Source organism: Phodopus roborovskii, unplaced genomic scaffold (assembly GCF_943737965.1).
Source record: "Phodopus roborovskii unplaced genomic scaffold, PHOROB, whole genome shotgun sequence".
Taxonomy (NCBI): Eukaryota; Metazoa; Chordata; class Mammalia; order Rodentia; family Cricetidae; genus Phodopus; species Phodopus roborovskii.
In genome coordinates this window covers 1,006,110-1,019,172 of record NW_026126622.1, presented here as the reverse complement: position 1 = coordinate 1,019,172, position 13,063 = coordinate 1,006,110, and the positions used below count along the sequence as shown (strand labels likewise).

Below are 13,063 nucleotides of genomic sequence, written 5' to 3'. Positions count from 1 at the left end.
CTACTGACACACTGCTAGAACGAACTCTCAGGAATTGTGGTGAGTCGCGGGGAATGGAGGAAGACCCTGAGTGAGTTAAGCCCTGAGTGAAGGGTTGTTGACCTGACCTGGACATGTCAAGGACCCGGTAGCCTCAGACCCATCCTTTTTTTTCCTCTTCCTTCCTCCTTTCCTCCCTCCCTCTTTCCCTCCCTCCCTCCCTTTCTTCCTTTCTTTCAAGACAGGGTTTCTCTGTGTAGCTTTGGAGCCTGTCCTGGAATTCACTTTGTAGACCAGAGATCTGCCTGCCTCTGCCTCTGAGTGCTGGGATTAAAGGTGTGAGCCACTAACCGACCGGCCTCAGAGCCATATTTTAATGGCAAAGCCTTTCCTGGGGTGTGGCTCTGAGGGAAATGGCAAAGCCTTCCCTTTTGGTCCTTTGCTCTCCATAGTTTTCTCCATTCTATCCCATCCCAACCTTATGGCTTGCAGACTGCTCCTACTGAGATTAGCTGAACCATCTCCTTGACTCAGCTGTGCATCATAAACCCTGCCTCCTTTTTTCACCTGTATGCAATAGCCCAGCCTCTGTTCAACTATATATAATAAACATGTTGTGCTTCTGAGATGCCTCGATTTCTCCAGCAGAGAACCTAGACAAACCCACCACAGCTTTCTGCCTGTTTATCTGTTGGTCTTTTCTTTACTCCTTAGATGCCTAGTCAGGTCATTCAAGGCGCAGTATGGATTAGGCACCCGTGAAATGTTGGTTCTGAAAGATCAAACAGTAGGACTCCATGATCACAACCCTTCCCTGTGAAGACACAAAGTCTTTGGTTGCCTGAGGATCTGGCAGGGACCTAGCTCCTGGGAGGTGGTGCAGCGACCCTGGGGCCAACAGCAGGGCTATCAAATGAATCCAACCATATGCTAAAATGCATAGATTGGTACATGAAATCCAGTTTTTAATGTATCATAATTAAAAAGTATGAAGGAAAGAGAAAATATTGTTTGGACTCTGTGTGAGGGTAATCAAGAGACATGAGATGCAACAGCTGACTGCAGCAACTTGAGCCACCTGCATAGATTCTGGGCCACCTTCAACTGTTCACGATTATCTTGTGAAGCTGAATTGGTGTCAACTGAAAGAGAGCCCCCCTCCCTCCAAAAAACTCCACCTAAGGATAAAAGAAGGAAAATAATCGACTATTCTCATTTGAGAAGCAGAGGAGTCTGGCATGGACCAGCCCCACAGCAGCCTCTGTCGGAAACTGCTTTTTTCTAGTCTGCTCCTTACTGCAGTAACCTGAGCAGGAGGGAGCTCAAGCAAGTTCGTGTGGCAAGGAGACCGGGCAGCAAGGACCACATTTTTACTCATACGCATCACTGAAACCATGAACTGGACTGAAATTATGAGAGGCCGATGAAAAACTTTCAGACCATGAATTAGGATTTCCCTGGCACCCCAACAAGAGCTTCTAATCTGTTTATGAAAATGCCTAGTCATTCAGTTTTGTCTAACTGACCCTGAGAATCACTGTGGCTTATAATACTTGATAGTTCCCAACTCCACAGTGATTTGTGCACAGGAAGTAGATAAGTCTTGAAAGACAAGCTCCTCCTCCCCATGCTAGAATGTCCTGAGCAGCAGTGATCAGCTTTTGACTTTTCCTTGCTTCAACAGTATCATCACTCAAGAGGCACTCAAGAGGAAGAAACAAGGTGAAGAACCAAGGCTGAATAGAGCCCCAGAAATACCCCATATCCACCAGGTATATGCTTTCCATGTCTCAAGTGCTCTACCTGCAAAGCCCAAAGGGGCATTTGATTTCCTGGCTACTAGGTAGTTTTTCCACCTATAAGTTTGGCCTAAGATATTTGTGCCTCAGGTAAGACAAAGATATGAGAGAAGATCTCCATGGAAAGTGTATTCTTGAATGTTCTAGATTTTTTTTCCATTTAATCTCTATTTTATTGGTTCCTTTTCAAACATGCTCTTCTATTCTTTAAACCCGGTCATGCCAGGAACATAATAACTTTTCTCTTTAAAAAAGATTATTATTATTTTTTTCTTCATTAAATATATTTAATGAGATTCAGAATCTTTTTTTTTTTCAAAACACCTAGCATACAGAATAAAGAAAGAATATTAAGAGCAGTGAAGGAAAAAGGACAGGTAACATATAAAGGCAGACCTACCAAAATTACACCTGACTTCTCCATGGAAACCCTCAAGGCCAGAACGTCCTGGATAGATGTTCTACAAGTACTAAGAGACCATGGATGCCAGCCCAGGCTACTATACCCAGAAAAACTCTCAATTACTATAGATGGAGGAAACAAGATATTTAATGACAAAACCAGATTTTCCTAATACATATCTACAAATCCAGCCCTACAGAAAGTATTGGAAGGAAAACTCCAACCCAAGGAAGGTAATTAGCCCACAAAGATGTAGGCAACACACAATCTAACTACACCAGAAACCAAGGGTAAATCAGGACAAATATATTCACAATACCACTGCCAACAACAAATCTAAAACAAACAAGCATCAACAATCAATGGTCCTTACTCACCCTCAACATTAATGGTCTTAACTCACCTATAGAAAGACACAGGCTAACAGAATGGATACGAAGACAGAATCCATCCTTCTGCTGCATACAAGAAACACATCTTAGCTTCAAAGATAGACATTACCTCAGGGTAAAGGGTTGGGAAAAGATCTTCCAATCAAATGGAAACAAGAAGCAAGCAGATGTGGCTATCCTAATATATTCTAGAATTTCTACTCCATTGGAGTATACTGTCCTTAAAAATGATTATTGTTAGTAGGACTACTTCTCTGGAAGCATTCACCAGAGTCATCTTCTTTCTCTCTGTGCTCATTAACAGCTGTTGATCCATGTCCTATCCCAAATAATGACAAGCAAAACAGAAGAATTCCATCCCCAACATTAACACTTCGTTTTACTTTGAAAGTGTCCAAATGCTGTCCGAGTAACACTACTGTGAGGCCATGAACACTCCTCATCTTCTGTTCACACCTGAAAGAGTGGTTTGGGGACAATGAGGTCCACATACCTTCTAGCAGGTCTCTGGCCAGACCAGGTTCTGCCCCCGTGGACCGAACAAAGTCTGACAGGACTGCGTCCATATCAAGCGTCATAGGATCATGTAGAAGTGCTGCCCAGCACTGAGCCGAGGGCGGGTTTGGAAGCAGGCTAGAGACCATCCATCTGCAGGAAACAAGAGAAGGGCATCTCACCACGAAGTGGGCCAGAGGGATGTGTGTGCACACACACTCACACACACTCTCTCTGACACACACATATACACACACACACTCATACACACATACACATACACACTCTTTCACACACATACATACATATACCCTGACACACACACACACACACACTCACACATACATATATACATACACACTCACACACATACACACACTCACACAACACACACATATACACACATACACATATACACACATTGACACACAAGCTCTCACAAACATACTCTTGCATGCACACACACTGACATACATACATACATATATATATATATACACACACTGACACACACTCTCACACACAAACACTCACACAGACTCACTCTCATACACACATATACACACATACTCACATTCTCTCTCACACACACATACTCACACATGTACACATACATTCACACACACTCTCTCACATACATACTCACACACCCCCATACACTCACACACATACACACACACACACACACACACACACACACTCACCCTATACACACACAGAATCCCAGTAGCCAGAAGACATCCCTACTACCTCCACTGTACAGTTCTGAATTAGTTTTTGAATAATTCCTTTCCCTTACACGAAAGCTGTTACATCCTTAAAGCCACACGGCAGCATTGTGAGATGAGGCACTGGCATCTGCGCTGTGTCTTCCAATATGCTGAAGATATCTGTTGGCTGTTAAGGGAGTTTCCCAGTTCAGTCATGGCTAACTGGAACTCCTTGAGTTTTCACATTCACAGTGATAGCCCCACTGAACAGAACAGCTGCAGGCAGAGGGACAAGATGGGTGCCTGAAACAGCTGGAGAAAGCAACCTTGGGTGTGTGTGTGTCACCTGGGGAAAGCAGTTTCAGAGCTACTTGTGTTCTCAGTAAGAGCTGATAAGGAACAGATGCATCCACCATCATGTAGATGACTGGCCAAATGTCTGTTTCATACATAAAATTTTTATTTATTTTTTTCCAGAAGGGTGTAAAAGTGGGGAAGCACTCAAAGCAAGTGTTTCCCTCTGGAAGTCTCTCTCTCTCTCTCTCTCTCTCTCTCTCTCTCTCTCTCTCTCTCTCTCTCTCTCTCTCTCTCTCATATATATACATATACATATACATATAGTTTTCTTATACATAAAGTTTTATTGGAAGTTGGCCACTAACACATGAATGACATGAATGAGTTGTTTTATAGGAAGTTCATGGATGCCAGGACAGATGCTGTGCAATTTTATGACGTCAAGGACGTGGTTAATTTAACACACTTTGTGGTGTTTTTGATGAATACCTTTTGCTCCTCCCTCTCTGTTGATCAGGGGGTGGGAGCTCTCAGTGAGCAGCTTTTGTATCTTTGGAGCAAGGCACACTGTGAGAAGGGAAGACACTCCTAAAGCCTAGAATGTAGGGACAGAGGTGTCAGGCAGGAGGTTATAATCTAAGAGCTAGCCATTTGCAGTGTCCTATCTGCATCTGGCTCCTACTTTGAAGTGAGATTTGTCGGTGTGGCTAAAAACGATGAAATGGCTTTGACCTGATGTATATGGCACCAGTTAGGAGACTCCTTCCTCAGCCACAAGCACAGCAGCTTCTCCTCTTCAGGCACTGCCACCTGGGGACAAAGGAGAGCATAAGGTTGTGTTATCAGCTAAAAGGGGAGGGGCCAGTTGCTAGAGGCAGGGCCTTTGCTTCCTGGGTGCCATAGGCACTTCCTGGCTAGCTGATCACCAGCTCCCAGAGTGGAGGTTGGCAAGAAAGGACTTTCTCAACTTCCTTTTGTTGAGCACCCGGGATCATGTTCACACAACAGAATCATTGTAAACCTTGCCAGTAACTTGTGGGTCAATGCGTTTAATCGGAGTTACCATTTTAACCTCATAGTTCAGTGACATTAGATGCAGCTGTATCCACTTTCACCTCCAGAACATTTTGCCTTCCTGAATGGAAACTGGCCCTACTAAATACTGGCTCCCTAGTCCTGCTTCCCTTAGAAACCGGCAACCTCCATTTTACCACCTGTCTCTAGGAATGTGACTAGACACTCCTATAAGTAAAATCTCACAGCATTTGTCTTTTTGTGATTAGCTTATGTCACTCAGTGTAAGCTCATCAAAGGAACATTATGAACTTCAGATGCAAGACTTACAGTAACTAAGTTGGATCTGATCTGAATGCCTCGTTCTTGAGGATTAATTTCAATACCACAAGAAGGTGATATGCAAGGAAAAAAGAAAGCAATAGTCCTACCCTTCTGTGCTGCTTATGAACCACAACAATGACCAGCATATTATGACATACCTAAAGGTACAATTGTAACACTAATAATAAAAATCCAGAGACAGGGAACTCCCTGGGTTGGCCCCTGATCCTGCTGCTCCTGTCTCCGGTCCCCATCGAGAGCACCCTTGGAGCTCTGATACACCCCCACCCATCCCCACCGCCAGCCTACCCCCCCTACCCTGTGCCCTACCCCACCCACTGTCCTGCCACTCTGGTTGAGCACTGGGACAGAGGGTGGAGCCAACAGTCCACCCTACTTCAGAGACTTCTCTGAACAACAAAACAGCTAAAATTATACAATGGGGCGAGGACAGCATCTTCAACAAATGGTGCTGGCAAAATTGGATGAGGGTGTGTAGAAGACTGCAGATAGACCCATGTCTGTCGCCATGCACAAAACTCAAGTCCAAATGGATCAAAGACCTCATCATCAATCCAGCCACATTGAACCTCTTAGAAGAGAAAGTAGGAGGTACCCTTGAACAAATTGGTATAGGAGACCGCTTCTTGAACATAACTCCAGGGGCACAGACACTGAGAGCAACAATAAATAAATGGGGCCTCTTCAAACTTAGAAGCTTCCATAAGGCAAAGGACACAGTGGACAAGACCAAACGGCAGCCCACAGACTGGGAAAAGATTTTCACCAATCCTATATCCGACAAAGGGCTGATCTCCAAAATATACAAAGAACTCAAGAAACTAGTCAACAAAACACCAAATAACCCTATTAAAAAATGGGGTACAGAAGTGAAGAAAGAATTCTCAATAGAGGAAATCAAAAAGGCTGAAAGACACTTAAGAAAATGCTCCACATCCTTAGCTATCATGGAAATGCAAATCAAAACAACTTTGAGATACCATCTTACCCCTGCCAGAATGGCTAAAATTAGAAACACCAGTGATGACTTATGTTGGAGAGGATGTGGAGAAAGTGGAACACTCCTCCACTGCTGGTGGGAGTGCAAACTCATACAGCCATTTTTGGAGATCAGTATGGCGGTTCCTCAGGAAAATGGGAATTAGTTTACCACAGGACCCGGCAATCCCCCTCTTAGGCATATACCCAAAGGATTCACATCCATGCAACAAAGACATCTGTTCAACTATGTTCATAGCAGCACTATTTGTAATAGCAAGAACCTGGAAGCAACCTAGATGCCCCTCAATTGAAGAATGGTTAATGAAGATGTGGCACATCTGCACAATGGAATACTACTCTGTAGAAAAAAATAATGGTATCTTGAAATTGGCAGGCAAGTGGATGGCACTTGAAGAAACCATCCTGAATGAGGTAACCCAGGCACAAAAGAGGAACACAGTATGTACTCACTCATATATGGATTTTAAACCTAGATCAAATGATCACCAGCCTATAATTCACACCACCAGAGGAACTAGGATACAAGGTGTATTCTAAGAGATTCATATAAAGTCCCTCACAGAACTGGGAAGGGACAAGTCCCCCAGAGCTCAGGTGAAGTGGGGGTGGCAGCAAATGGAGAGAGAAGTAGGAGAAAATGAGGGGGTGTAAAGGAAAACATGTGTGACCAGGAAGATTGAGCCTGGTTAGGAATAGAAGATAGGAAAGAGAGAGAGAGAGAGAGAGAGAGAGAGAGAGAGAGAGAGAGAGAGAGAGAGACAGAGACAGAGACAGAGACAGAGAGAGAAAGAACATAAAAGAGGGAGCCAATATTGGTTTGAAGATAAAATTGAACACAAAGAAAGGTCTAGAGAACTACAAGACTGCTCCCAACTAACAATTTGAGCTTCCGTGGAAAGATTACCATAAATGCCCTTCCCTGAGAGTGAGATCAACAACTAACTTATCCATGGAGCCCTCAACTAATGCCTGTTGCAAACAGGAACAAACACCCATACATAAACACTGAGTCGAACTAGAACCCAGATGCAGATGGAGAGGAAAAGACCATGCAGCAGAAACACATAGAGACAGCTTACCTGAACAAGGAGGAGCTAATGGGCCCCCAGACTGATAGCTGGGAAGCCAGCATGGGACTGACTCAGGCCCCCCTGAGTATGGGTCTCAGCCAGAAGGACTGAGCAGTCTAAGGGACCTTAGACTGTGGAGCCAGGATGTATCCCTGGTGCACAAAAGGACTTTGCGAACATATCCCCCATGGAGGGATAACTGCCTTAATCTAGAGACAGGAGAGAAGCCCTAGTCCCTACTTCACATGACCTGTCAGATCTACATGACCCCAACTGGATGGCATTCCCCTACATATGGAATTGGGGTGGGGGGATGGGAGCGGAGGGTAGTTAGAGTGCATGTGAGAGGGCAGAGAGGGTAAAAACGAAGGAGGGAAGGAGGGAGGGAGGAAGGGAGAGGGAACTGGGATCGACAAGTAAAATAATAAATTAATTTAAGAAAAAAATCCAGAGACAGATATTGAGGTTCAAGCTGAAGATCAGAAAAGCAGAGCAGCTAGGCCTGCACCTCTTACATCTACCAAACTGAAATGGCAATCCTGTCTTCACCAATCCTCAGAGTGCAATGCTCTCCATGAATCCCCAGAGGCAAAATCTCACACAAAACCCTTTGCTCCTTCTTTTTATACCTCCCTAGTGCTGGGATTAAAAACATTAGCTCTGTTATTCTTTTTGGCTGATTCACTCTCTTGTGTAGCCCAGTATGGTCTTGGACTCACAGAGACCCATCTGCCTGTCTCCTGAGTCCTGGGATTAAAGATGTTTGCCACCACCACCATCTGGCCTTTATGTTTAGCTAGCGTGGCTGCTGAGATTAAGGTGTGTATCCTCACTGTTGGCTCTATGGCTGTGGCTAGCTTTGCATTTTGATCTCCAGTGGCTTTATTACATCATAAACAATGTATCACCACATACAACAGTGGCACTTATATTTTGGTGGCAATCAACACCTGTATGGCCATGCTGTTATGACTACCTTGCTATAACCATATTGTTATATAACTACCTTGTTATAATCCCCTTGTTAAGACTACCTTGCAACCATGTCTTTATTTCAGGATGTTGTTATGGCCAACTTGTTATGCTTATGTTCTGTTTCAATAACCCTACCTATTTGCCTTCCAAATATCCCATTTTGAAATCTCCTACTCCTGAGCTATAAAAACCCTCATCTTACCCATGTACAATGCTGATCTCTTGAACTCTGCCTTTTAGTAGAGACAGCCCTCGTACATGAATACAAAAAGCTTTCTTAAACCAGGTGGTGGTTTTACACACCCTTAATTCCAGCACTCAGGAGGCAGAGGCAGGTGGATCTCTGTGAGTTTGAGACCAGCCTGGTATACAATACAAAGCTAGTTCCAGGACAGGCTCCAAAGCTACAGAGAAATCCTGCCTTGAAAAACAACAATAACAAAAAAAAATTGCTTTAATCAATTACTTGCTTTAATTAATTTGGCCATGATTTGGGTTGGTGGTCTTTCTGTATAGGATTGAGAAGAACTCCTATAACTTAGACTCATGAAATATGGTAGAAGAGAAGACAGAAAGATTGTAAGAGCCAGAAGACCAGAATATCTGCTATGAGATAGTGCCTTGCAGACATGATAGGGAAGCTTCATCCATGAAATCTCATCAATATGATTGCTTAAACAAGATCAGCCAATGGCAACACCAGTTGGCATGCCAAAGTGGATTGAGGATATCTCTACTGCTGAGAGGGGGAAAACAGTTTTTCCCCAGGAACAAGCTCCCTAATTAGTTACCCAAACACCAAGTGACCAGCCCTAAATAGGTATACATATGAGTAACCCAAGTGGATACAATACATTATATTTACATATTGATTCATATATCTTATTCTATATCTATCTGTCTATCTATCTTGGTTTTTTTTTGAGACAGGGTTCCCCTGTGTAACAAACCTGGCTGTCCGGGAGCTCTCTTTGTAAATCAGGTAGGCCTTGAACTCACAAAGATCCACCTGCCTCTGCCTCCAGAGTGCTGGGATTAAAGGTGTGTGCCACCACGTCTGGCTCTGTCATTTTCTATATATCTATGTACACAATATATATTTTATATGTGAAATAAAACAAAATGGCATGAATTTTAGGGAGGCATGAAAGGGTTGGAAGAGGGGTGAGGAAATTATGTATGTACAGAACACATATATAGAATTTAAGGTAATTTTAAAAGAAATGAGTATATATACTGATGAACAGAAAAAGACCATTTTCAATGCAGGCATGAGCCTTTGACTCTAGGGGCTGATAGGTGTTAGAACTTATCTAGAATTGCTGACTGATGCTGGGAAGCAGGTTAGGGACTCACATTTCTGCTGCTGTAGTGACATGTTCAGGGACAGCCACCTTCAGGTCAGGGCTGTCCAAGTTAGTGGGGAGCAGGACTCAAGTGGGTCTTTCTGATGATACAACCTGCAGAACACAGGCATGAAGGGCTAGGGTAACACAGGCCTGGAGTGCAGCCTAGTCTCAGGATCCAATAAAGACCCCAGGATGGAGCAGGCTGGGGACTGTATGTGTCTCACTGTATGTGAACGTCCACTGTATCCTAACTCCCTGATTTAGGCAAAGTGAGCAGTTCCCTGGGGCCTTGCTCTCTTGATCTGAAAAATGAGGCTAAGAACAGCCCTGCCTTTCAAAATAGCTGAAGGGAAGAAAGAAAATGATGTTTCATGAACACACCCCATTGTTACCATCCGTGATGTGGATTTGAAACACACAGCTGTCTAGTATTGAGGATCTTTGCACTATCACTGATATAGGCATGCATCCCTACTATGAAGAGTAACATATCAAAAGGGTCATACATGCTCCAGTCCATCGTACACTGTGATGGAAGAGCCCATTTTGGTGATAGGATCACAGACACACAGATATCACTGGGGGCATTCATGACATATCAGCTCAGATGTCAATATTCCTCTGTCCAGACAACCTGCTTGCTTCATCCCTAGACAAGTTTGATGACACTAGTTTCTGTCTATGTCCCATTGGTGAGATAAAGCTTCCAGGGTGCCTTGGGATGCAAAGACATGAGGCTAGCAAGGTGTCCAGTGTGCCCAATCAACCCCAAAGCAAGTTTACATGTGCAGCAGTTAGGGACAGACACTGATCTTTGAGTAATTGTGGCTGCAACAAAGCAACATATCCAGAAAACTCAAACTAAAAAGCCCCAGGTGAGGAGGGAGGTGAGATAACAAGGCAGAAGGAACAGGCAGAGAGGCTGGGGAGATGACAACAGACAGGGCTGCCTGTCAATCAAACAAACATGACCATAGCAATATCTGGTTCCCAGGATGCATATTTTTCAGCTTGGCCACTTGGTATCCTTCATTTTTTCCTTGGTAAAGAAACAATGATGGGCAGTTCCAGCTACCACTTAGGCCAAGGTATGGAAGGAGGCATATGTGAGGGTTCTGAGCCCCTTCCACATGCACAGCAGATTCAGAAGGAATGGAGAGAAGCACTGTTTTTGACCCAGGGACCACTGGTCTTGTGCCATGCCAGCTCTTAGAGCACAGGACAGGGTGGGTTAACACACATGAGAAACTGGAGCACTAAAAACTGTAAACAGCTGGGTGATGGTGGCATACACTTTTAATCCCAGCAGTTTGGAGACAAAAGCAAGGGGATCTCTGTGAGTTCTAGGTCAGATAAGGCTACACAGAGAAACCCTGTCTTGGAAAACCAGAAAAAATAATGTAAATGGCTTTCAATGCTCCAATTTCTGGGCTTTTGTCCCCATTCCTCCCCCCACTTCTTCTTGGCCTTCCTCCTCCCTCTCTTCCTCCTTTTTTTGGTTTCTTTCTGAGACAAGAGTCTCATGATGCAGCCTAGGCTGCATCTCAACTCACTATTCTTCCGTTGCAACCTCCTTAGCACTAGCAAATGTTGGAATTAAAAGTCTAGTCAGATTCTGTTACTTTTGAACTCATAAAACAGTGATGCATATATTTTAGAAATACTTTATTCTGGGGCCAGTGAGATTGTTCAGCAGGGAAAGTGCATGCAGCCAAACTTGAGTTTGATCCCTGAGAGCTACATGGTATGAGGCGGGAACCAACTTCCATCCCGCTACATTGTCTTCTGACCTCCATATATATATCTCATGGGGCATGTGTGTCTGTGTAAACACACACGCACACACACACACACACACACACACAAACACACACTAAATGTAACTAAACTATTTCTCAATGAAAAAATTTAAATATCCAATAAAGTAGTAAAAAATATGTGATAAATATCAGTGGGCTACTTAGTTATGGCAATAATAACTATATTATAGCTATTATTATTTCTTCTATACTTCCAACAATTTCCCCTTTCCACATCATTTTGAAAAAAAAAATCAGCATTATTTCATTCACATGCAGATAAGTATTTTTCTAAAAGACTTTAAATATAACCACAATAGCGGCAATTAATATTCAGAGGAATATAACAGCATAATTTACCAGCACCTCTAGGACACAGCTCAAAGAATTCAAAGAGGAAGTTTCATAGCCAGAAATGATCACATTAACAAAATCAGATAGATCTCAAATTAATAACCCAATGATGCCACTCAAGCACCTAGAAAAATAAGAGAAGCCAAACTCAAAGTTGTAGATGGCAAGAAATAAAGATTAAGGCAGCAATTATGAGATATAGATTAAAAGAATAATATGTAGAGTCTACTGAAGAGCTATTTGAAAATGCTATAAGTACAGCTGAAAAATCTTAGGTACACTAATGGAAAGAAAAAGAAAGAAGACACAAAGTAATGGAATCAGCCAAAAAGGAAGTTGTTGCTCTGATGAAATCCAGATACTATTACAGAAAACTTTGAGAACATATTCCAAGAAGATAGAAAATCTAGAAGAAATGGATAAATTCTTTACACACATACTCTATTAATACTAAATCAAGCCTGAACCAGCCATCTTCTATAATCAGGCAAGGCTCCTAGCAGTGGGCCTGGGGCATCAACCCAGCCACAAAGCCTTCAGCCTATGTCTGTTGTACCTATAAGATGGACTGGGACACAGTGGTGCATAACTTGTGGAAGTGGCCAACTCATGACTAGTCCAACTTGAGGCCCATGCATGACAGGGAGCCCATGCCTGACATTGTCTGGATGGCTAGGAGCCAGAGGCAGGACAGCACAGAGTCCCAGGATAGAGCCAAACATGACTGGCAAAAAAAGTAAATGAAATGATTCCCAATTCCCAATGATATTCTGCTGCTATGCTCATAGAGCTGTGCCTAGTTCAATTGGCATCAGTGGCATCATCCAGCAACTGATGGGAGCAGATGCAGAGACCCACAGTCAAACATAAGGTGGAGCTTCGGGAACCCTGAAGAAGAAGGGGAGGAAGGACTGTAGGAGCCTGAGGGGTCAAGGACATTACAAGAACACTGCCTACAGAAGCACCTAAACAGGGCTCATAGAGACTGACACTTCAAACACCAACCCTGTATGGGTCTGAGCGAGGTTCTCTTCTGCATATACTTTTCAGTTGTGTAGCTTGATATTCTTGTGGACTCCC

At 43.4% G+C, this 13,063-nt stretch overlaps 1 protein-coding gene across 4 annotated transcripts in view; it reads right to left on the bottom strand.

The window, feature by feature from the left end:
- Positions 1-13,063, bottom strand: part of Otud7a (OTU deubiquitinase 7A) — a 312,202-nt gene that overhangs the window by 117,569 nt on the left and 181,570 nt on the right. For 2 of the 4 annotated variants that reach the window (XM_051206436.1, XM_051206438.1), the window contains exons 1-2: positions 4,808-4,888; positions 3,067-3,221 (exon numbers count right to left, since the gene is read on the bottom strand). The exons of the other annotated variants lie outside the window; for them this stretch is intronic. In XM_051206436.1, the coding sequence (XP_051062393.1) occupies positions 3,067-3,217 (151 nt within the window). In that variant the 5' untranslated portion in view covers positions 3,218-3,221; positions 4,808-4,888. Of the gene's footprint in view, positions 1-3,066; positions 3,222-4,807; positions 4,889-13,063 lie in introns of those variants that run through there. 4 annotated transcript variants of the gene reach the window in all.